Consider the following 26122-nt stretch of genomic DNA (forward strand, 5'->3'; position numbering starts at 1 on the left):
CCTGAGCGATCACCAAAGACACTGCAGAAACCACCTAACAACACCTTAGCAACCTGCAACAACATTGCAAGTGCATACCACCTGGCAACACCCTAGAAACAACCAAACAACTGGCTTAAGTAAAGTAGCAACCATCTGGCAACACCCTTAACACCTTATCGAATTCCAGGGAATAGTTTAAGCTGTGCAATCACTCTGCATTGTCTTCAGGAAACTCTGGTAGTTAATGTTGGTCTTCCGAGTCACAAATGTTTGGCATTGCTCACTGTGTGTGTGCAAGTGTCTGTGCGTGTGTGTGTGCGTGTGTGTGTGTGTGTGTAATATGTAATGATTTTAATGTACTCTATGTAATTTGTTTAAAGGCAGTACCTGTACAGATCTGTCCAACTTTCTTAAAGTTAGGAAGACATTCACACACAACACTCCCTCCTTTACAGTACGAGTTGGCAGGGCAGGCACTGCAGGGAAAGGAAACTGCACAAACAGAGAAAATAAATATGACAAAAACTATAAACATCTACTTTAGTAAATCCTATTATAAGCATATGTGTACAAGTTTGTCATTTATAGTCATGCTCAACTAAATCTACCAATACATCAAGCCTCCCATGGTGGATATATGCTGTACATACACTACCTTTCAAAAGAGTAATTGCTTTTATAATAAAAAAGACTGAGTGTGTTTACATGCACTCCATAATGCAATCATAATCGGATTTCTGCAGTCATCTGATTATTCAGATGGTCATGTAAACAGCATACATCGGTTAGACTGGAATAAAGTCTAGAAATCAGATTTCTCTGTACCTGTAAACTCTTACTCTGATTTCTTTCGGATTTCTCAGTCTGATCATGTGTGAAAACAGACCGTGGGACTGGAAATCAGCAGTGTTGCCATGAGATGCAGCAAAACACCTTTGGAGCGACACTGAAACCAACTACATGCTTGACAAAATGAAGGATTTAAATATCCTTCATCTTCTAGATGATGTATGTTTATTGTTTCAGGTAAAGTGGCGCTTTTTGGAAAGGAAAAAAAAGTTTATGTTTGAGTTTTACGCTACATTTCTATTACGTCTTCTGTGAGTTTATTGGCTGGTTGCAAAGCAGAAAACTGATTGCTGTCTAACTCATGTAGACCTTGAGTTTCCCATTTTCTGATATCTCAAGTGCATGTAAACACGTTGATCGGACTGCTGAAAAAATCTGATTTTCTACAGTTATTGAATTATTAAGTGCATGTAAACATGTTGCAGATGTGTAAAATGATTTCTATTCTATTATGATGATACAACTCAAACTCATTTGTAGGATATTGTAAAATGAGTATATTAGCTGTATCCAGAATGATGTATAGAGATGCTGATCATTCTAAAATGACTCAGAAAAGTGTATATCAAGAATAAAGTCATAATTACATTGATATTTAGGAGGCCAAAAATTTGTGGTGATCAAATCTCTGGGTGGATAACTTGGTAAGAAATGACTATAAACTGATCATTAGTGTACATTGTTTTATGTGCAACTTTTTGTTGTTCACAGAAAATCTGTGTTTAATAAAGCATGTAAAATACTTTGGAGCTTATAGTATTTAAATTAGCATTGTGTATTCCTGTGTGCAAAATTGTATGTTATTGTATTTTATTCAAGACCTAAAATCTGACTGGCTGAGCTGCATTGGAAGCCGTTGTGAAATCTACGATATTCACACATCTATAACTGCCTCAGAACAACGGAACTGTATGTCACTGCGAATTGGCAAAAACCCTTTTGCTGTTAATGGAATAATCTTTGAATCTCATACTGCTACATACACTTGGACCTCTGAGTATATTGATAAAGCAAGACCCTGTTTCTTGTTTAAACTGAGGGGCTGGCAACTTATGTTCTTAACTAGAGCTAGGCTGGTCAGCTAGCTAACAGGCTAAAGAATAGCCAACAACCTAAACAAGTCCATTATTTGTATCACAGGCTTGAATTAAAGTATTTACTGTATGATTAACTGTGAAACGGCAGCATAGAAATCTAAAAATATCACTTGAACAGCTTACACATTTCAGATGCTTGTGTTTCAGTCAGAAGTAGCGTCAACCCCAGGATGAAACCCAAACGCCTCCATATTCCTTAATTAGTGTGCCAGCTATGAAAATTCTAGCCTCTACAGCCAAATATTGCATTATTATTCTTATTCAGTTTGCTTGGCAACGACACTATACTCTAAAATACTCAAACTTTCTTGTTGGAATACTCCTTTTGTTGATTGTTATTGATAATACCTTAAATTATTTTCTGAAAAATTGTATTTTGTCATGCTTTATGTTGGCCGAAATTTTATAAACACAATAAGCCACTTGAGTGTGTGCATTATCGTGACTTTATCATGGAGAGGGGTGTTCTTAGGCATGATGCGAAGTTGTTCTGCTTTAATGTAGGCGTATTGTTTTAATGTAACATTATCTTATGCATTGTTAAACATGGCCGTTCTTAATGGTCTACTATATGATATAGTAGTGAGGCACAGACAGACTTAAAAGTTAATACAGGTATCTAATTACTACAGATATCTAAACAACATTACCTTTGTCACACTTCGGTCCTGAATACGGTGGTTCACAGTAACACTGTCCATCTCCATCTGGACCTGAATTACACACTCCATGCTCACAATTGCACACTAAACCAAAGGCACAGGAGCATTAGATTAGTATATGCAGAGGTAAAGTTATAAAGTTATCCTTGTAAACAAAGTCCTTCAGAGTGGTTTGGTGTGAAATGCTCCATTTAAAAGATACAAACCAAGTCTGAATTGTTCACAGTGGTGGTGAATGGAACCAGACATCCACTTCAAAAAGCTCCCTCACAGAAAGTTATTATATAGTTATGAATACACGCTGCCTGAGGCATTGTTTTATAATAGTTTTGAGAGGATTTTGGCCCCAGATCCATTCATAATAGAGAGGTACATGCAGTTGTTCAGCAAAATAGTCCCCAAAGAAAACTTATTTTTTTCAGATTCATCACTGTTTTACCATCATCAACATTCCATATAGAGGTTATAGCTGCAGAAACTAATTTCCCTTTAATAGCTGATTGTATAGTTAATCAAGCAACAATCTAATGGTGAATTTTCATTGCCCTATCTTTGTTTATGCAAACTGCATGATCCTGAAGGATAACATGAAGTTCAGGAATGTGTCAGTGTGTTACAAATTAAAGGAGGTGATCACCTCCTCCTTTCTTTTAGAAGGTAATTGTATCTCAGTTGTTTCTTCCTGAAACTAATTAGAGGACAATGGAACAGCAGACCACTGTTTATGACCTTGGAGCTACAAGCCAGCACACCCTTAGGACACCAGATGTGAGGTGAACAGTTTGACCATATATGGGTTTCCTTCCATTTCATTCATTAGGGATACACAGTGCTCATTGAAAGTTTGTGAACCCTTTATCATTTTGTGAATTTCTACAAAAATGTGACCTAAAATATGATCAGATCTTCATTGAACTCATAAAAATAGATAAAGAGAGCCCAATTAAACAAATAAGGCAAACAATTATATAGTTTATCATTTATTTATTGAATAAAGTGATCTAAATTAACCTCTGCTTTCAATAATGGGTGTGAACCCCTTGAGTAGGAACAGCTTCAACCAAATGGTTTGTGTTACTGTTGATCAGCCATGCACATTGATTAGGAACAATCTTGGCCCGTTCCTCATTACAGAACTGCTTCAGCTCTGTTATGTTGGGGGCTTTCTTGTATGGACACCACACCTTAAGTTCTGTTTCAACATTTCTATTAGATTAAGGTCTGAACTTTGACTCAGTCATTCCAAAATGCAAAATGTCTTTTACTTTAACCATTCTTTGTAGTATTACTGGTGTTTTTAGGGTCATTGTCTTTTTGCAGGACCCACTTTCTGTGGAGGTTCAAATCACGGATGGAAGCCCTAACATACTCCTCTAGAATTTCCTGATACAATCCAGAATTAATAGCTTTAACAAAGGAATGCAAACTGTCCTGATCCAATAGCAGCAAAACAGCCCCAAACTGTGATACTGCCACCACTATGTTTCACAGTTGACTCAGGCTGTTGCTGGAATGCAGTGTTCAGTTTCACCAAACATCTCTCATTTATGCCATAATGGACTCCATCCATCCATCCATTTTCTAAGCCGCTTCTCCGTCAGGGTCGTGGGGTGGGGGGGGGGTGGGGGGGGGGGTGCTGGAGCCTATCCCGGCAGTCTTCGGGCAGAAGGCAGGATACACCCTGGACAGGTCGCCAGTCCATCGCAGGGTCATAATGGACTCATGAACTGAAATTAGTGTAAAAGAGGTCGGTTTCTTTGTGATCTCCCAGAATATTTTGTGCCATATTCTTGTCATTTTTGTTGGATTACTACTCCAGGGAAGGGTAACAGTGCCTGACAGTAGATCAGTGAAGTCCAAACTCATCAGAAATAGTTTTGAGACCTCTTCCAGCCAAATGAGCTTCGGGAAATAGTTTTCTGAGGGCTTCAATAGTCACACTGGACTGAGAAATAATGCACTACCAAATGTGTGTGGTAAAGCCCAGACTTGGTGGTTAAGACTGAGGTTGATGTTTTTTTTTTTTTAACAGAGAAGAGATTTTTGGGTTTTACCAGTAGCTTCTCCTCGGCTGTGATTCTTAAATAAAAATATTACTTTGGAGACTCAAATGTGACACTGCTATTTAACTGATTTCTTGATTTTATAAGGGATGGGTTACCACAAGGTTCAGTTTTGGATAGTAAATAAAATAAAATGACTATATTTGTGTTGTAGACATGGTGACCCCTGGTTCCCATCATCACCACTGCAAAGAAATCTGAATCTGTAAGCTTAACAGTGAACCATTTCACACCAAACCACTCTGAATGACATCTCAGTGATTGAACTAGGCAGAAATGTTGCTGGAATTCTCCTTTATCAATTGAAACAGACCTGAGCTGCAGTGTTCCCCAAAGGCCTTTTCATTGGTGCACTTCTGGCAGGCAAAACCAGTGTAGCCCTCCTAAAAACACACTCGGTCAAACATTCTGCCTCCACATAAACCAGCTGACAAAGGTAGAAATCTCACAGAAACAAACTGAGGCCACACTTTACTTGGTCCCCTATAGATGATCTACTACAGACTTTCTGGTGATGCGCAGTTGGTTCTCAACAACATTATAGTTAGGGTTAAATTTAGGAGTTAGTGTAGGTTTTGCCTTGAGGTTAGAGTTAGGGTTAGGTCTAGATCAGGGTTAGATTTAATATAATCTTCCACACTTCATGTTCAGTTGCATTTAATAGGTATTTAGTTGAATGTTATTTAAAGATATACTCATCATCTACAAAACATCTACAGTGGACCATCCAATTAAAGTGTTATTAATAGTTTTACACTGTCTCAGTTGGAGCTCCTCCAAAAAACTAAGCTTTAGTGTAGGTTAAAGTAATAAGCTTGTTTTCTAAGTCATATTGTTAAGTTTCGTTTGGCTAGTTTGTTGAGCAGTTTTGATACAGTCTAAAAAACAACTGCATTTTGAACTTGTACAAAAGGGAAAAAACAGAAAGAGGTTTTGTTTCCAACAGTGACAATATTGTGCAATCCTTCATTCAATACAATGTGACAAAAACTAATTTGTCTTTTATGAGATACAGTACTGATCAAAAGTTTGGACACACACATAGAAAGTATTGTTTTGTTTGCTTGCTATTTTCTATATGGGGGGTAGAGCAGTGGGTAGCACTGTTGCCTCACAGCAAGAAGGGCCTGGGTTTGATTCCCCAGCCGGGCGACCAGGGTGCTTTCCGTGTGAAGTTATTTTGTTCTCCCAGTGTCTGTGTGGGATTTCCACCCACAGTCCATAGACATGCAGTGCGTCCAATTACAGATGACCCCTAGGTGTGCGTCTGTGCTGTAATGGACTGGTGTTTGTTGTTTTCTGCCAAATGAGCGCCAGGATAGGCACATGCACCCCCACGACCCAGGAGGATAAGCAGCTCATTTTGAATAACAATGAATATAATATGAAGTAACACATGGAATCATGCCGTAAAAAAGAGCTTTTTTAACTGATTTGAAATTTAGACTCAAATCTTTTTGCTTTCAGCAGCGCTATAACTTAGTTATGTTAATCTTACTAAAATAAAGGATTTTGGATTAATATCTTTGTACTGGAAGAAAATGGATGTACCCTCAAATCATATATGGGTGAAAGAGATGGCATCCTGTATTGTATTGGAACGACTCACTTATATTGTCAAAGGAAAGGGGATAAAATTTGAAGAAATATGGTCACCGTTGACTGAGTTTCTGAGACATTATGAAGGAAATTAATTAGGAAAATGATGCTAAGTGCTGAGTGTTTTTGATTTTTTATTTATTTTTTTATTTAATTATATTTTACTTTATATATATATATATATATATATATATATATATATATATATATATATATATATATAATTTATATATATACTTTTTTTTTTGGGGGGGGGGTGTTGGGGATTATGTTGTTTAATGTACATTTTATGTCAACTGTTATTTGCTTGTTTTGTAATATTGAAAATCAATAAAAAGACAAGGGGAAAAATAAATAAATAAAGGATTTTGAAAAAAGGATTCCATTGTGTCATTCACATAATCTCATAACGCTACCAAAACGTTACCAAAAAAAGTTTATTAATATGCAGAAAATATGAGTTTTGGTAGTGATTTTTCTTAATGTACTACAGTTATTTTCAGACTTTGGAAAACACATCAAAACAGTGGGATCTAACTGCTCACCATGTGTCCATGAGGGACAGGGATACAGTCTCACTTCCTTTAAAATGTTGGGGCGTGGCTAAATAAAAACTCAATGTTTCGGTAATGACATGAAAACGAAGGACAGCATTTTTTGAACAGCTGTTTTGATTTCAAAATATAATTCTGCTTCAGTCTAAATCTTCCAACTTCAACTTCAAAAGAAATAAAAAAATAACCAAATAATAATTAGTATATTCCTGTATTCTTTTTTTAAAGTTGCATCCAAACTTCTGACTGGAACTGCATGTCTTTATTGAAGTTACTGTAAGAAATGTTATGGTAATTCATAATAATATGCATACAAAACTGCGGTGATATAGAAGGTAACTGAAATACCTCACAAGCACAGGTGCCATTCCCTGAGTCTCCATCTGAGCAGGTACCATGCCAATTACAAGGCCTCCCCATCCAGCTGGGACAGGCTGGAAAAGCAGAATGTCAGCTTAGTCCAGCTGTTGATTGTTTTTAATTAGCTTATGTAAACAAAACAGGACACTCACGTAAACACAAGGGCCCCCAGAAGCCAGGACAGCATCTCTTTATCGTGGTGACCTTTTCACAGGAGCGAGAGCAGCCAGGCAGCTCCAGCAGGCGGTCCCCAATTTCCACTGAATACCTAAAACATCAGAGGAGGTCAGAGACAATACAAAAGACATGCATATAAAACAGGACTGTAGTTACACATTAAGAAACAATATCATGTATATAATGCTGTATAACACCTCTAATCGGTTCTTTAGTAAAGAAATGGTTCTTTATAAAACCAATAACACTTAGAGACCCTTTGCACAATTAAAGGGTTCTTTGCATCAGAAAAGAGTACTTCAGATTGATGGAGAACGTGCTGTAAATGGTTCTATACAAACCTTTCTGAAAAAGGTTCTATACAGCAGCAAAAATTATTCTTCTGACTTGATGTCAAGAGTATAACAATAATAATGTAACAAAAAAGTTTCTTTAAAAACATGTAAAACACATTCTTTGTCCATTTGAATTACCCTTTCAAGATGCAAAGAACCCTTTAATCGTGCAAAGGGTCTCTGAGTCTTCATGGTTCTAGATAGAACCATTTTCTTCACTAAAGAACCCTTGAAGAACCACTTTTTCTAAGTGTGTAGCTAGCCTAAACTGCATAGTCACACATATTTTCACCAATGGGATTAAGCCAAACGTACATTCATAAATGAAAATTAATTTCATTACCTTTTTTGCCGACTGCTAAATGCACTTAAACAGCTACATATTGACCCTGGGGTCCAGTCTGAGAGCACTAGTGAAAATACTTCTATTTTGTGTTCTCGTTTAATTTAAAACAATGTTTTTCATTACAAATAATATTATCAGCATAACACTTTGAGCAAAAAGTAGAATCTTTGAAACGTTAACATACATTTCTGAATCTTTTGTATTTGCTTAGTCACGTAAAGTTAGAAAACCATACTGTTGGCTTGTGTCTTTGCACCTTCAAAAAAATACACAAAAAAGAAATAATTGATATACAGCTGTATGTAAAAGTTTTGGCACTCCGGTCAATATGCATATTTTGGTTTTTTTTCTTTCTTTCTTTCTTTTTTTACCCAATTTTCTCCCCAGTTTAGTCCTCCAAGAGTTGTGAAGCACCATTGCATCTTTCCGAACTGCTGCTCACACGTCACTGGACAGCTGAACGCACTTGGAGGAAAGCACCAAGCGCCAGTTCTGTTACGTCAGCTAACAGACGCCTGCGCTGACTAACATCGTGTTGAGTGATGGGGGAGAAGGGGGGCCAGCCTACCCACCCAGAGAGCGAGGCCAATTGAGCTCTCCTGAATTCCTGTATCACCAGGGATCGAAATCATGATCCCCTGTAAATGGAGACGGTTGCGCCACTCAGGAGCTCATTCTGTTGATTTTCTGAGTGTAAATAAGTTCATACATCCTCTACAGAGAACATGCTTCTGTACATTTTAATGCAAAACTATTGGTTATTTGTTGAATTCAACATATTCGGGAATAAAACATGGGCTGTGCAAAAGTTGTGGTTTACTTTACACTGCTATCTTTTGCTTTAATGGGTGCGTTCGCATGAGTTTGCGTACAGACACTGATCAGTAGATCAAATCCACCTGATAGTCTAGCACCAGCAGAAGACATCAAACCTTCACTCCTTCTTCATTTTACTTGCCATAACTAAATTTTTATATTTTTCAAAATGTTCAATACAATCTCAGACATTCAGACCCCACTGTAGATGCAGATCTCTACAACGAGTTAGATCTGACCACAGTGGTCCAAACAGTATTCTTCTCATGTCATACCACGTAACAGCATGCTTTCTGCCTCAGACACAGCAGTGCTGGTGGCGTTTTTATACACCTCAGTGTCAGTGCTGGACTGAAAATAGTCCACCGAACAACATCCAGTCAGCAGCTTCCTGTGACTGCTGGTGAAGGACTAGAGGATGACCAACACAAACTGTGCAGCAGTAGATGAGCTATCGTCTCTGACTTTACATCTACAAGGTGGACCAACATGGTATGTGTGTCTAATACAGTAGACAGTGAGTGGACAGAGTGTTTAAAAACTCCAGCAGCACTGCTGTGTCTAATCCACTCGTACCAGCACAACACACACTAACACACCACCACCATGTTAGGGTCAATGCAGTGCTGAGAATGACCAAGCACCTATGATCTGACCATTTAAGAACAGGGTAACAAAGTATACAGTGAAACAGATGGACCACAGACTGTAACTACAGATCTACAAAGCGCATCTATATGGTCGGTGGAGCTGATACTAGGAGGTGGAATTAATGAAGTGGCTGATCGGTGTGTGTATATACACACACATACATATATACATATATATAAATGAACCCCTATGTAAGATGTTGTTACCGGCATTTAACATTCATGGTGGTCTTCCTGAAACCTCGTGGGCAGACAATAGCAGGTGCTGCAGCGCAGGATGTACACAGAGTGGAGTGCTGGACAACGCGGGGCTCATCGCAGCGACTGGACACAGCCTTTAAACAAAAGAACCTGAATAATAAGCCTGGAAACATGGTGCAAGCCAGGAACCTACTTCCTCCTACTACATCCTATCCTTCCTTTGAAAGCCAAACATAAGTACAATAAGACTGTAAGTCACAATGTGGTTTGTGGACGTGCCTGACTAACAAATGCTATCTTAACAGAACATACAACCCTGCGCATGAAGTCAGAAAGTCCACACACAGAGTGAGGAACTGGACTTACCTCGATCTGTAAACTACATAGCATGAGTCCTAGGACCAACAGATAATACATGACTGCTTCCTGAGAGCAAGGCGACTCTGGGCACTCTGAATGTCCTCTGAGATAAGCATGCAAGAGTGAAAACCAGCAAGGCTCCCTCAGGACCTGCAGCAACCTGGAATCATGAGGGGAAAACAGAAAAGTAACTTCTTCACCTCCAGACTCCGTCCACTTCAAGAGTTTTTTACTTGCTTTCGGGGAACAGCATGTTGGTGGGTTCACGTCGAGAGAGGGAGGCTGTGCTGTTTTGCTCCGCACCACTTTCAAAGCAGAGGAGTCAAGAGAAAATTATCTTTTCCTGACAGGAAAATGGACGGATTTCCTCTGCTGAATCGCCCCCATGACTGTTAGGAAATCCGTGCTTGTCAGCTGACCGTCTGCGAGGTTCAGCAAAAAATCTGAAAAAAAAAACCCAAACTATTCAATGGCAATTAGCAGAAGATTAGAAGCATTCATTGTTCAGAGGTGTGTCGCAGCCAGAAAGCCTGCTCTTCAGAGTTCAGCTGCTTTTTACAGAAAGTCTGCATCAGTTGTCTGATCAGCGCCAGGCTGGACCTTCGCTCTCAAAATAAAGACACCACAGTGGACTGCCATGCCATTGAGGAACCACATCTGGTTCCATAAAGAACCTTTCAGTAGATGATTCTTAAACTTTTTGAAGTTTAACCCCTTCAATAGCCAGGGTCACTGGTGGGCCCAACGTTTTATTACATGCTTCTATAACCTGAGAATAACTCAACCAGTTTGACTTGAAGCCCCTGTAGTTACTGAACAATAAGCCTTAGCATGTAATAAAGCCTGAGATTTTAAAGGGATAACCAACCTTCACATAACGTGAGTGTTCTATTCAAGGGTTAAACTTTTGTCTTGAGGCCAAAATGTGAAAAGACAAAACAATAAACAGTCGTCTGCAAAGGTTGGTCGCTCCGTTCTTATACCATATTTTGTTGATTTTGTAAATTAGTGAACACATTCTCTACAGAAAACACACTATATACACAGCTACTGTTGATATGCTGAATTTAACATATTGAAAAAGTTCTGGTACAATTTACCCTGCAAAATATGGTATCTCGTCAAGTAAAATTATCTTATAGTCAATAAATCTAATATTTCTCCTAATGAGAATGTTGTAAGATTCATTTTAGATTATTTAACTTATTTCTAGACATTTTTTTTATTGCTTTTAGTCATCTTGAGGAAATCAATCTCACTATATTGGCAGATAACATTGCTTGTTTGAAGGAGTGTGCTTGAAACCAACTAAATTATCTGCCAGTATAGCGAGATAATTTTGAGATAAAAATAAACTAAAACAAGTAAATAATGTCTAGAAATATGCTAGACAGTCTTATTATCAGTACACAACCATCTCAAAATGGGAAATATTAGATATACTGACTATAATTAAGATAATTTTCCTTTGACAAGTGCATTTTGGTAGTGTATAGTTTGTTTCATTTTTGTCTTGTGTTTGTATTAAAATCAAATAAACAGAAATTGTGAACTGAAATTCGGCATATTTTCATTTATCGACAGTATGTCATAATATTACACTACTTTTCATTACTAAATATATCATAGTCACTTAGGTAAGCTAAAAGCTAGCTAGCCTAAACTAGATAATTAGGTAGCTAGATAAAATAAAGGAATGTAAAAGGTTCAATAAAAAGTTTATGTAATGTGAAACAGCTGAGCTATTTCAGTGTGTAAAATTTTCAATTTATTTTAAAATGCTGCACTGATATCAAAATTGGGATGCATGAACAAATCGTCAATTTGTTACTTTGTCGGCAAGTTTTACTTTGTGTGTTGCAGCTTTATGATGTAAATAATGTATTTGGACGCTGCTGATACAGATTAACCAAAATTTTGTAGTGCAATTATCAGAGTCATTGTGCTAAACAGCAAATCGCCTCTTACTTTCAATGTAGCACTTTATTTATTTTCATGTTATTCAAACATGAAACTGATTTAAAATTTAAAACAGCTCGAAAAAAGCAAATAGTGTTATTTATGATGGGATCTCGGCTGATAAACTGGAAATGTGCTAATGTGTTTCACACGTTCATTTAAGCCACACAGTGTGAACTTGGTTGAAAAAGGCTAATAGAAAAAATGAATAATTAAAATTCATGATCAGTACATTTCTACCAAAAAAAAGTGATATGTTTATCACTGATATCTTCAATTTCCATATAGTTCCCAGTGTTCTTGTAGTAAAGGGCACATTCCAACAGAAATGTCCTTTAATTTTTGAATTAATGGATTATTTTTTAAATCATTATTAAGCATATAAGACACTTGAGTTGCTGGGGAGGCAAAAAAACATCACTAATGTGCAGATTTGGGAGCTGCCACTTGTTAACACTGCTGTGTCATCAGAATGGTTCTGTTCTTTCCTGGTATTGTTTTACCTCGATTTCCAGTTTAGCGCCATGTTTTTACATGATGAAAGCAAGAAACAGATAAAATATGACCAGCTGAAAAAACAGAAGTTCATTTCAAGTTCACATTTCAACAGATTGGCTGTCCTTTGCATAATGAACCAAAATGTATGATTACATTTCTTGCAATGTCAATATTAACAACCGTTTTTATGTTTTATCCTTTTTATATAAAAGAGTATATTTATATGTAATGCCGTACTGGGCAAAAGTGTTAGACCCCTTCATTTATTTAATTTCCAGTTAAAACTGCCAGTTTTACAAAAAATATTCTGCAGGAATATTTTTTCACACCTCCAAAGTTCAGTCTTAGAAGTTGGTTGATCATTTTCTGAAGTAATTCCAAACACAATCCGTGATGTTGAGGTCTGGACTGGATTGGTCAGCCCATTCTTCAGCTTCTTTGTTTGATGTATCTGTTTTCTTTTCTCAGTGAGGCTTCTTGAGTTGCACTGAGTTGTTTTCTCACAGTGGAACGATGGACAGAAACATCTGTGGATGTTTTCAGATCTGAAGGTTTGAGTGCTGTTTATCTGATGGGGGCAGCTTTTAATAATTTTATTTTTATTTTTTTTTACATTTATTTCTCTTTGACTATATCCTTTTTTATGCAAGCAGATTATCTTATGTGTAAAAATAGAAGATAATCTCTTCAGAAACATCTGAAAATGATGACCTTGATCTTAATGGCTGTTTTTGACTGGAAATGAAATAACCGAGGGTAGTCTGTACACAAAATACTGAACTGAGGTACAGCTGAACATCACTGTGTTCTGACCTTCTAACAGAGCACACTCTGTTTTCGCTGAAATAACAGGAAATGATGAGGTCAAACTAACAATGCCCAATGCTGGTCCCTCAAACATAACACAAAATGCCACCAGTTTCCTATTACGCCAATATTCCTATTTTTCACACTTATACACTACATTCCAAGTTCAGAACAGCAGAAATGAAATGAAAATAAAACAAAATGAAATAAAAATGCAGCGGAGCAGAACTGGCACACAGAGAGCATGCTAACTGGTGACAGTTGGCATTTTTCAACATTGAAGTTTGTCCTAGGGAACTTAAAAAGTAGGTTCTAATACTGCTGACTGCTTGTTGTGGGTTCAGAAAATTGCCCAAACAAAAAGGAGGTCAGGAAGTTTGTCTAAACTTGTCTGTAACACACTGTAAATCCCGGTTTCAGATCAAAACCTCTTATTTCCAAAATGTAACTTTACAGGAGAAGGAAAAGATATGCTCTGCTTTAAATGCAAGTCAATGGAATCAGATTTTTTACCCCCCAAGTCATTTTGTGCTTTTTTCCCTTTGGTCAATTCATCACGAAGTGATCAACGCACAAAGGCCTTAGACATTTTCAAATGATGTCAAAAACTGAAAAAACACAAAAATGGAGATACGAGGGCACAGGCCACATTTTATGCACCCACCTCCCTTTTTTCAACTACTGTCAAAAAAGTTTTGGATGTCTTAATAATACTTATTTCATTCAATAATAACTTTTACAGTGCAGAATGAAACACTATGTATGTATGTATGTATGTATGTATGATCATTGATTTATGATAAGCATTCTGAGTGTTATTAGTGGTGCTAAGAGAATGGAAATGGCTGTGGTGAACACGTATTTTCAGAAGAGGGAAGAACACAGGGTGACATACAAGAGTGGAGGGAGGTGCACACAGGTGGATTATATCCTTAGCAGGAGATGCCACCTAAAGGAGATTGGAGATTGTAAAGTGGTGCCAGGGGAAAGTGTAGCAAGGCAGCATAGGGTGGTTGTCTGTAGAATGAGATTAGAAACAAAGAAGAGGAAGAGAGTGAAGACAGAGCCAAAGATTAGATGGTGGAAGCTGAAGGAGGAGGATGGTTGCAGGCAGTTCAGGGAAAAATTGCAACAGGCCCTTGGGGGCAGTGAGGAGCTACCTGAGGACTGGGAAGCTACAGCTAAGGTGGTGAGAGAAACTGGCAAGAATGTGTTGGGTGTTTCGTCTGGTCAGAGGAAAAAAGAAGGAAAGTTGGTGGTAGAATGAGGAAGTCCAGGAGAGTATTCAGAAGAAGAAGGCAGCTAAGAAAAAGTGGGATAACCAGAGAGATGAAGGAAGTAGGCAGGAGTACTGTGAGGCTAGTCGCATAGTGAAAAGAATGGTGGCAAAGGCAAAGGCTCAGGTCTATGATGAGCTGTATGAGAGGCTGGACAGTAAAGAAGGAGTAAAGGACATGTATCGTTTGGCTAAACAGAGAGATAGAGCTGGAAAGGATGTACAGCAGGTTAGGCTGATAAAGGATAGAGAGGGAAATGTACTAGTGAGTGTTGAGTAGATGGAAGGAGTACTTTGAAGAACTAATGAATGAGGAAAATGAGAGAGAGAGGGGTATAACGGGGGGAGAGATAGTGGATCAGGAAGTGCAGAGAATTAGTAAGGTGGAAGTGAGGGCAGCTTTAAAAAGGATGAAAAATAGAAAGAGGGCGGCACGGTGGCGTGGTGGGTAGCGCTGTCGCCTCACAGCGAGGAGGGCCTGGGTTCGATTCCCCGGCCGGGTGACCAGGGTCCTCTCTGTGTGGAGTTTGCATGTTCTCCCCGTGTCTGCGTGGGTTTCCTCCGGGTTCTCCGGTTTCCTCCCACAGTCCAAAGACATGCAGTCAGGCCAATTGGACATGCTAAATTGCCCCTAGGTGTGAGTGTGTGAGTGACTGTCTGTGTCTGTGTGTCTGCCCTGTGATGGACTGGCGACCTGTCCAGGGTGTATCGTGCCTTTCGCCCGAGGACTGCTGGGATGGGCTCCAGCGCCCCCCCCGTGACCCTGACGGAGAAGCGGCTTGGAAAATGGATGGATGGATGGAAAAATGGAAAGGCATTTGGTCCAGATGACATACCTGTGGAGGTATGGAGATGTTTAGGAGAGAGGGCAGTGGACTTTTTAGCCAGGTTGTTTAACAAAATCCTGGAGAGTGAGAGGATGCCTGATGAGTGGAGAACCAGTGTACTGGTCCCCATTTTTACATGTGTGTGAATGAGAGGGAGGTAGGTGGAAAGGTGAAGATGCAAGGAGTAGAGGTCGTAAAGGTGGATGACTTCAAATATCTTGGGTCAACCATCCAGAGCAATGGACAGTGTAGAAAAGAGGTGAAGAAGAGGGTGCAGGCAGGATGGAGTGGGTGGAGACGGGTGTCAGGGCTGATGTGTGACAGAAGGATAGCAGCAAGAGTGAAAGGGAAGGTTTACAAGACAGTAGTGCGTCCTGCTATGATGTATGGTTTGGAGACTGTGGCTGAGCTGGAGGTGGCGGAGATGAAGATGCTGAGATTTTCGTTGGGAGTGACAAGGATGGACAAGATTAGAAATGAGCAGATCAGAGGGACAGTGAAGGTGGAGCAGTTTGGAGATAAAGCCAGAGAGGCCAGGTTGAGATGGTTTGGACATGTGTTGAGGAGGATAGTGGATATATCTGGCAAAGAATGTTGGAGATGGAGCTGCCGGGTAGAAGGAGAAGAGGTAGACCTCAGAGAAGGTTTATGAATGTAGTGAAGGTGGACATGGAGACGGTTGGTGTGAAAGTAGAGGAGGCAGTGGATAGGGCAAGATGGAGGCAGATGATCCGCTGTGGCGACCCCTAAAGGGAGCAGCCGAAAGAAGAAGATTCTGAGTGTTATTATAACTTCATTCTCAATGTTCTACAAGTTCTAGCGTTTCTTCTTTTTTATAGTTTCCTTTAAATTATTTTTTTAAATTGGTATTTATTTGTTGTTTAACATTTTGGGAAAAAAACAAAACACAAAAAGTGCCTTAACTTTCACACAGGCCACACTTTCACACAAGCAAATGAAATTGAGTGATATCCCATTCTTAATCCATAGGGTTTAATATGATGTCGGCCCACCCTTTGCAGCTATAACAGCTTCAACTCTTCTGGGAAGGCTTTCCACAAGGTTTATGAGTGTGTTTATGGGAATTTTTGACCATTCTTCCAGAAGGTCAGACAGTGATGTTTTACAAGAAGGCCTGGCTCGCAGTCTCTACCCTAAATCTTCCCAAAGGTGTTGTCGGGTTGAGGTCAGGACTCCATGCAGGCCAGTCAAGTTCTTCCACACCAAACTCGCTCATCCATGTCTTTATGGACCTTGCTTTGTGCACTGGTGTGCAGTCATGTTGGAACAGGAAGGGACCGTCCCCAAACTGTTCCCACAAAGTTCCATGAAGTTCTCTATGCTGTTCTTGAACTAATCTGAAGGCTACATGAAGTTTGGAGGTCTGTAGTGATTGATTCTGTAGAAAGTTAGCGACCACTATGCCCCTCTGCATCTGTCATTTTACATGGTCTACCATTTCACGGCTGAATTGCTGTCGTTCCCAGTCACTTCCACTTTGTTATAATACCACGGACAGTTGACTGTGGAATATTTAGTAGTGAGGAAATTTCACGACTGAACTTGTTGCCCAGGTGGCATCCTATAACACTGGAATTCACTGAGCTCCTGAGAGCGACCCATTCTTTCACTAATGTTTGTAGAAGCGGTCTGCAGGCCTAGGGGCTTGGTTTTATACACTTGTGTCCATTGGAAGTGATTGGAACACCTGAATTCAATTATTTGGATTTTAGGTGAGTGAATAGGTTTGGCAATACAGTGTATATTAAATTCAGTATATAAACAGTAATCATGTATTAAAATATGCAGAAGTGTGTTCATTTTAGCGGATGTGCTCACTTATTTACACTCGTCATTTGACTAGGGGCATCAAAACGTTTTTGTGCAAGTGTATTTTATACGTCAGTCTTCAACAAGTAGGTATTGTGTCGCTGAAAACAGAGATCCCAAAAAAGAGAAGCACTGTTGTGACCACTGTGCTATAAGATTACTCTGAACTTATAAAGCTGTGGTACAAAATAAAATACTCCAAGATTCAATAAAGGTAATTTTTGCATTAACCACGTTTATTCATAAAAATTCAAAAGTGCATGTTCAGTTAATTCCCACGGTGAAATAATCTCGAAATGTTGAGCTGACATACATCTAGCTGCAACATTCTGTAAACGTTCGTAGGGTGGTTTTCCATGTGTTAATGTGCAACCTTGAGATCTAAAACTAAAATAGGTTCTAAAAGGCCAAAACGTTTTTAAACATAGGTGTCAGGCTCCAGTCCTCCCAGGCCAAAACACTGCAGACTTCATCTCACTGCCTCAATAAACACACCTGATTCAGCTCATCAGCTATTTAGCAAGGCAATGAACTGAATTCAGAGCATTAGATGAGGGTAAGTGCTAATCTCCACAGCAATTTTGCCCAGAAGGTCCCTAGTTTGACACGCCTGCTTTAAAACATAAAAAGAAAAATAAAATCAGCTAGGAAAAGCTTTTGTCCAAAAATGGATACATTTCCTTAATTCCGATTAAAATACAATAATACTGTTCAAAATGTAAAATAACAGAGTTCACACAGGTCTCGTCAGTCATTTACATGTTGGAGATTGTGCACAGCAGCAGATAAATAAGACGAAAGCAGCAAGAAAAATTAAGCGACGTTCGAAGCCTGATATAAAAGAAAATATTACACTCATGTGGACTCTGTTCACAGTTCCCAGGATGCACTGTGTCGAAACAAATAGAAAAAAAAATAGAGTGTGACTTTATGTACATTGTCCTTGCTGTAACAAAACTGAAATGGCAACTTTACAGAAGATCGAATACGGTTCTTAGCTGTGATGTACATTAATGTAACAAGGTTTTATTCCAAGTCAGTTCTATTTGTCCATTCAGAAGAAAGTTGATGGGACAGCAACAGTACGTATTTGTGCAAGTAAGAGGAGAATTTCCCTGTTCTCTGTCTTTGTACTGCATGGTGGGAAAAAAGAACATGTGCACTCCACGCTTCAACCAGTAAGCTCCACTGGAAGCTCCCGGCTGCACAGCGCCTCCCACTGGCGAGCTAGAAGTGAAATCAGCCTCTCTCTACTTTCAGCACTGGGCACGAAGATGCACCACTGGACCTCACTTTCAGCCCCGCTGTTTCCTTGCATCCTCTCTCCCCTCTCCTGCTCATCTGCAAAGTGGTCCATGGTGAGATGGCACAGCAGATCTGGACCTGGAACGTCATCAAAGACCAGAGTGAGTGCCTGAGGGTAAGTCTGGTAGCCCATGAGCACTCGGTCCAGATCGCGTATCCGGCGAGCGTCCGTGAGGCAGTACTTGTCTCTCTGCGGCGGCTCCTTCGCAAACTCGGGTAGTGGGTAGCTGATGTAATCCTCGTCCAGCAGAAAGATGTCCGTGCTGGTGAGGATGAGCGTCTTCGGCTGCAGCTGATGCTGCTTCTCAGCCGAGTGACCCGAAACGCTCCGAACTTGGAACACCAGCACGTAGAAGAGGATGTTGAAGGAGTGGGAGGATCCCTGAGAGCCCTTTCTTTCCGCCACGATGAAGGTGAGGTCACCGATCTCCTCCTCGCTCGGGTACACAAACTTCACCTTGCTTGAGTGGACCAGTTCATAATTCTCCATTTTACCTGTATCGGATGAAAACCACACAGTGTTAAAGTCTCACCTTATCTTAGTGATGCAATCTGAGTCTTTGTGTTGGTCCTCTTTAACTCACTACATTTGCTCAGAGTGGTTGGTGAGCGTAAGAGGATTCATGCAGAACTGGAGCTTTCAAGAATTTCTGTATTTATACAACATACTGTTTTCAAGCCAGTACAATACTTGAAGTGTGTTTTACAGTTTCCATGCAACATCACATGCTGAATGCATGAAAACCATTGACAGTACAGGCAGATTTTGCTGTATTAAACACCTTATTTTCTGTTTACTGCAATATTATTGTAACAATAACAATAACAGTAGCCCCTGGTATACACTGTAAATAATTTTATTTTTCAGCTTTACATTATTTATATGTTTAAAAAGGTTTATATTTGTGGTAAAGCTAGTAAACAGCTTCTGAACCTTTTATGTTTGTGTTGTATGTCATCACAATGCAAAATTTTATGTAGAAATTTAACTTCCAGTATCTGATTTCCGTTGCACAGTATTGCTAATCTCAACTAGCTATAAGACTCGGTCTTTATGGGGTTTGCAGCGACATGTTAGCACCAAGCTAACAAGTGTACATTTGCTTTTTCACACCAAGTTTTATACTATTTAGACTGAGCTTAAACAAATACTTCTGGAGCTTGTAAGACATGCATGTAACATTTTAACCTTGTATACAGCAACTTTTGGTGAATCCTAAATACTTTAATCTAAAGCCTGAGTATTAATAAATGAGCCTGTCAGCCTGTTAACGTTTGAGAGAAAAGCTGCTTGTATTTCTGAGAAACTAAGTAACGTGAAGTTTTTAACTTTGCATATAAAACAAATTTTAAAGACAATGTAAAAAACAGTTTTTAACAGCTGTGTGCTCTATGTGTGCAGATAATAACACTCAGTAAAGGTGATACTGTTGGTTACAGTATTGTACTGCTGTCAATATGTAGTCCTGTTAAATTGGTTCTGTAGCGCATTTAAAAATAGTGTCATTACTGTAAACAAACATTACAGCATGCACAGCGTCAATAATTATTATTGTAACTAGCTAGCAACTCTGTTGCCAGTAAGTTAGTTAAGCAAGTCACTGTAAACTTACCAAGTCATCCTTTACAGTGTGTTAGCTACCATGTTTCCCACCACTGTGATAAAGAAGCTCCATTCACATCGCTATGGAAACACCTATTTTTGGTCTAGTCAGTTTAATGATAAAAGGCACTTTGATAAGTTGTGTACATTCCTCTACATTTGTTCGCTCAAAATGGCAGCTTGTGGCAAATTACTGCTAGGATTGTGGTCTTTAAGTATCAAAATATTTGCTATGACAGCATTTGTAACAGTCACTTTTTGTCTCTGAGTTATAGGATAATACAGTTTATCCACACATATCCAGGAGTAGGTGATGTAGGCAGAAACGGGGGCACAAACCCCTTTATTGTTTAGACTGGTTAGGTGGCTTGTTTGCATATTGTAGCCTTCTGTAACATCAGTGTCACAAAGATCAATGATTTTTGATGAACGATAATGATTAACAAGCAATATATTGTGAACCTTTCAAGAATGAAGGTGATGGTTTATTCCCATACCTGTGCTCTTCTTCCCAAACTGAGTATAAAAGTCTTGCTCGGAGGGCTCCGGCGAGGGCACTTTCTCCAGTAAAGACAGCACAGTCATCAGCTGCTGGAGAAAGTGATGTGTGCTGTAGCTGTCTCTCGTCAGGCAGGTGATGATGTGCTCAGCAGACGGCCCTTTGAACAGGAACAAAGAAAATGCTGTCAGACTTCTTCCCTGTACACTCTGTGTGGAAAAATTGGACCAAAACATGATGATTTTTACTTTATGGTTGTGGGTTAGTCAGTGTCAAGATTTAACCCCTACAGAGAATAACTGGTCTGGCGTTAAACACAAACTGGCTCAGTAATGTTTTTGAACTGATTAAAGCCACCAATGCTCAGTGGAAAAACACTGTCTCTTTTTTCCTGTCTCAAAGTTTACCCACAAGACAGGGAACAGGGAAAAAGCATCCCATACCAAGTTACTTTCTCTACCTGTTTAACGATTTGTTGTTAGCTTAATGTTTTGCAATTTGGGGTTAGCAAATTTCTCCTGTGCAGGAATCAGTGACATTTTAGATTCAAATAAAGTGACATTTTAAATTCAGAATTTAAAAACCATTTTTTTCTTTTCAAATAACATCTAATAATACACTAAAATAAGAGGTAACTGGCTATTTAGCATGAGACATGTAATTATGAGCGCTGTTACCTGCCTTACATTATTTAATTCATTAAATTACAACACAAATCTATCAAAATAAAAATAATACATTGATTGATTGCTACATAGAGCAAAGATCCATCTTGGCCAATTGTTACTGGCCTGTACAGTCATATGCAAAAGTCTGAATTAGCCAAAATACACGTTTTGTTGATTTTCTAAATGGAAGCAAGTTATACTGCACAGTTTCTATTGATTTACTCAGTACTTGAAAAATACACCATAAAATATAAAATAAGTTTTGCACAGGCCACTTTTTATTTCTCCCCGAATATACGTTAAACCCAGCAAATTGTGCAATACACTGTGCAGATGTGTGTTCTCTGCAGAGGTTACATTCATTTATTCTCTCTAAGAATATCAACAAAACACATCATGACCTGGGGTGTCAAAACTGCCACACAATTGTCAGCTTTAGCAGTGACAAGTGGATATTGCAATGTTTAGATGACTCTGACTCACTACTGCAGTAAAATGTTGGGATTTTATTCATTTGACTATAACTGTAACCCTAAAGACATAAATCTTTCTCTGTAATGCTAATTCAGCTCGACGTGTTCTACATTTCATAAATGTTATAATGTAATAAACGTATCAGCATTGGCAGACAAATGCATGAAAAATTCTAGACACCAGCACAGCCTAGTATTTCACTTTAAAATTAGTCTTGAAAGGTCTCATTGGGGAAATCAGTGGTCACAGCCATGTCAGTGTCTGAGACGTCATAAAAAACTCTTAAGCCACTAATGGAAAATACTCAAATCTTTCATTAAATTACACTGAGTGAGGTGTTCAGTATAAAAGCATACACAATGCAAAATAATCAAACGACATGTAACATAGATATACTAAATATTGTTATCACACTCACACACACACAGATTTGCTTATTAGTAGCTTTTTTCAAATGAAAATGCAAACTGGGAATTAAACTAAAATGTACTTCTACTGCAGGGATATGTTTCATGCAATTATGCAACAATGCTATCAGAAAGATAAAGGAAATAGTTTGGAAAATCTGAATTACCATTATCAAAGAAAATACCATGTGTAAAAAAAGAGAAATAGCGCCTCCTCTCTTTGCCATGACATATTCTCACCTTCTGATTAAGACTGAAGCAGTTCTTCAGCACAACTATGCTGACACAGCAAATGCATCAATTTGCACATTCAGGGTCATATGAGACCCTGACTTCTATACCAGGAACACAACCCTCTCCCTAACTTATACTGAGAGCCTCTCAATCAATATTCACAGTACCCCATAATATCCTCTAATAACCCATAAGTTTGGTGGATCTCGCTGCAGGTTAATCAGCTGCCTTTAAGAGTCTATACAGTCGTATAAAAAAGTGAGCACCCCAGTTCCTGCAAATTTTAGTGTCAAATTAAAAATTTTATTTAACACATTAAAATACATAACTTCTGCACAGGCCACATTTTATGATTAATTTTTTTTTACCCTGAATATATTCATTTCAACAGAAAAACAGCGTGCAGATGATGTATTAATCACTGTTAATTGCTCAATCTGTAAATTGCTTCTCAATAATAAAATTGGCACACTTAATCTATAGGATGCTGTAGCTCATTATTTTTTTTATGAGACTATTAGGCCAGGCCAAATTAAAACTCATTTTTGTATTTATGAACTACAACTTCAAAAAAGCATGGCATGCCCACTCCAGGTAAGGGGAAAGGACCTGCCCCAGGTGGAGGAGTTTAAGTATCTCGGGGTCTTGTTCACGAGTGACTGGAAGAGGGATCGTGAGATCGACCACAGGCTGGGACAGGCGGCAGCAGTAACGCAGTCACTGTACCGGACTCTAGTGGTGAAGAGGGAGCTGAGCCAAAGGTCGAAGCTCTCTGTTTCCCGGTCGATCTACATCCCGATCCTCACCTATGGTCATGAGCTGTGGGTAATGACCGAAAGAACGAGATCGCGAATACAAGCGGCGGAAATGAGCTTTCTTTGTCGGGTGGCGGGCTACAGTCTATTTGATAGGGTGAGGAGCTCAGTCATCCGGGAGGAGCTCAGAGTAGAGCCGCTATGCTGGATGCCTCCTAGTGGGGGAGTTCCAGCCACGGCCTACAGGGACAAGACCCCGGGGTCGTCCAAGGACCTGCTGGAGGGATTACATCTCCAAGTTGGCCTGTGAGCGGCTTGGGGTCCCCGGGAATGAGCTGGAGGAAGTTGCGGGGGACAGGATCATCTGGGATTCTCTGCTCTCTCAACTGCTACCACTCCCCTATCTAGACTAGCGGTCGATGATGATGTTGATGATAATGAACTTCAAAAATCATTTAAGCCTGCATTCATGTTTCATACGAGGAAGATATTATAATTGTGGAACGCCTCAATATTGCTTTATCTAATTAGCATCTGGCGTTATTAAGATCCCACTTTTCTGACGGAAGCGCAGTCAAATTCTTGGTTAGATAAAATCAAATAAAAGTGAACTCTGTAGTTTTCTGTAGCTCAAAATAATCATTTTCTCAACGATCATTTAGATCAGCTGATGCACAGATAAAGCAATCTACAGACGAATCAGCAGCCACCCTGCTTCTGATATTTATGCTTTGGAAATAGATTTTCATTTTTCACTTTAAATAAATCTACTAAGTATGGACGAGCTCGGCAAAACCCATTAAATTTTATTGTGTATATAAGCAGGAATTTAAATTCAAATATAGGAAAATATGTTACAAACCACATTTATATTTGGATTTTGAACCTGATATGCTTCCAATGTTCTGTAATGTATTACAATAAACTGAGACAGAGTTCTATTTATTCTGAACTGCTTCATTACTACAGATCTTCTACTCACCGACCACTCTGAAGTACTGGTCAAACAGCCCCACGTTCACGCTCTGCAGCTCATTCAGTTTCATTGCAAAGCAGAATGAGATGAGGAAATCTGTGTCCTTGTGCTCTGATGGATGCCAGTTCCACATCACTGCAGGGAGAAATGTTTCAGTTGTAATTTCTTTTATAAGGAGTTACAGTTTGTCTGTTTATGGATTAGGACTGGGAGTTATGGATTAGCTATGGAAAGTAAACAAATGTTGGATAGATATAATAAAAGTTAATATAATTATGAAACAAAGTATAAAAGGTTTCAATAGAAAAAAAAAAATTCACTACATTTCACTATATCTATTGCATGGGCGCATACTTGTCTCTTATGGTGCTACCAATTTAAAGACTAGAAAAAAAAAAAAAACCCTTCTGATGATATATATTGAATGTGGGACGTACTTTTGAAGCCGAATATCTTACTGTAGTAGGTTAACTACAGTAACTCTCTTTAAATTATCAGCAGAGTGAAGACAATGAATTACTTGGGCATAAACCCATTTACAAAAAGGTTGGGACACTGTGCAGAATGTAAATAAAAACAAAATGCAATGAAATGCAAATCATGTAAAACATTTTTAAAGGAAAACACTACAAAGACAACATAATGCTGAAACTAATTTTATATATATATATATATATATATATATATATATATATATATATATATATATATATATATATATACACACACACACACACACACACACACACACACACACACACACACACACACACACACACACATATATATATATATATATATATATAAAAATAAATTTGTATTATTCTTTTTTTAAATATTGCATTGTCAATCATTGTCTTGCTGAAATAAGCAAGATCTTCCCTGAAGACGTCATCTGGAGGGCAGCATATATTGGCCTTAATGGTGCCTTCACAGAATGGCACGTCACTCATGCCATGTGCACTAATGCCCTCCTATACCATTAAGATTACTGGCTTTTAAACAAGCTGAGTGGTCTTTAGGACACATGTCCATGATTTCCAAAAACAACTTCAAATATTAATTCGTCTGATCACAGGACACTTTTCCACTTGCCCTCAGTCCATTTTAAATGAGCTCGGGCCCAGAGAAGGTGGCAGCATTTCTGGATACTGTTTTTATATGGTTTCTTCTTTGCATTTTAGAGTTTTAATTTGTATTTGTAGATGCAGCAATGCACTGTTTTCACAGACAATGGTTTCAGAAGTGTTTTTGAGCCCATGCAGTGATTTTCACTACAGAATCATGTCTGTTTTTAATGCAGTACCACCTGTGGGCCCAAAGATCATGGCCAGCAAATACTGGTTTTTGGCTTTGTCCCTTGTATACAGAGATTTCTCCAGATTCTCTGAATCTTTTAAATGTTATTATGTACTCATGAAAAGCAAGTTATTTGCTTGTGCAGTCTTTCACAAAGTAGTGTCTTTGCACTATTTTCAAAGAAATACAGGGTTTAAATGATTTGCACATCATTGCATTTTGTTTTTATTTACATTTTGCACAGCGTCCCAAAGTTTTTGTAATTGGGGTTGTACAATGAGTTGCAGAGGTTGAAATCTTCCCAATAAAATGGGACCCTCAAATAAAAAACATTATTTCATTAACAGGCTACTAGCACTGCTCTGTAGGCGACCCTGTCAGTCTGCAGTGATAGGTGGGTAAAGTTCAGCTCCTCAGTGCTGGGCTTCAGTTACATTTAGGGCATCATAAGGGGCGTACAATTATTTATTATCGACCACCCTTAATTATTCAGTAATATGAAGCTGGAGTCAGCTATTCGCCAGTTTCCTTCTCGAATTTAGCTAGCTAGCTGCTGAAACATCAGCGTGCTACTAGTGATTATTTAAGTCCATTATGAAAAAAATGACCACAATACATTAAAACGACATTAAACTACAATAATATGACGTGTTT

General features: G+C 38.7%; 2 protein-coding genes across 3 annotated transcripts in view; both read right to left on the bottom strand.

The window, feature by feature from the left end:
* Positions 1 to 10367, bottom strand: part of stab1 (stabilin 1) — an 89341-nt gene extending 78974 nt beyond the window's left edge. For both annotated transcript variants that reach the window (XM_017704808.2, XM_017704807.2), the window contains exons 1-7: positions 10058 to 10367; positions 9698 to 9825; positions 7319 to 7434; positions 7155 to 7240; positions 4967 to 5036; positions 2579 to 2674; positions 370 to 474 (exon numbers count right to left, since the gene is read on the bottom strand). In XM_017704808.2, the coding sequence (XP_017560297.1) occupies positions 370 to 474; positions 2579 to 2674; positions 4967 to 5036; positions 7155 to 7240; positions 7319 to 7434; positions 9698 to 9825; positions 10058 to 10108 (652 nt within the window). In that variant the 5' untranslated portion in view covers positions 10109 to 10367. The remainder of the gene's footprint in view (positions 1 to 369; positions 475 to 2578; positions 2675 to 4966; positions 5037 to 7154; positions 7241 to 7318; positions 7435 to 9697; positions 9826 to 10057) is intronic.
* Positions 10368 to 17463: 7096 nt separating this feature from the next.
* Positions 17464 to 26122, bottom strand: part of nisch (nischarin) — a 30872-nt gene continuing 22213 nt past the window's right edge. The window contains exons 19-21 of the mRNA XM_017704805.2: positions 24176 to 24304; positions 20654 to 20815; positions 17464 to 19048 (exon numbers count right to left, since the gene is read on the bottom strand). Coding sequence (XP_017560294.1) covers positions 18420 to 19048; positions 20654 to 20815; positions 24176 to 24304 — 920 coding nt within the window. The 3' untranslated portion in view covers positions 17464 to 18419. The remainder of the gene's footprint in view (positions 19049 to 20653; positions 20816 to 24175; positions 24305 to 26122) is intronic.

This window comes from Pygocentrus nattereri, chromosome 21, assembly GCF_015220715.1.
Source record: "Pygocentrus nattereri isolate fPygNat1 chromosome 21, fPygNat1.pri, whole genome shotgun sequence".
Classification (NCBI taxonomy): Eukaryota; Metazoa; Chordata; class Actinopteri; order Characiformes; family Serrasalmidae; genus Pygocentrus; species Pygocentrus nattereri.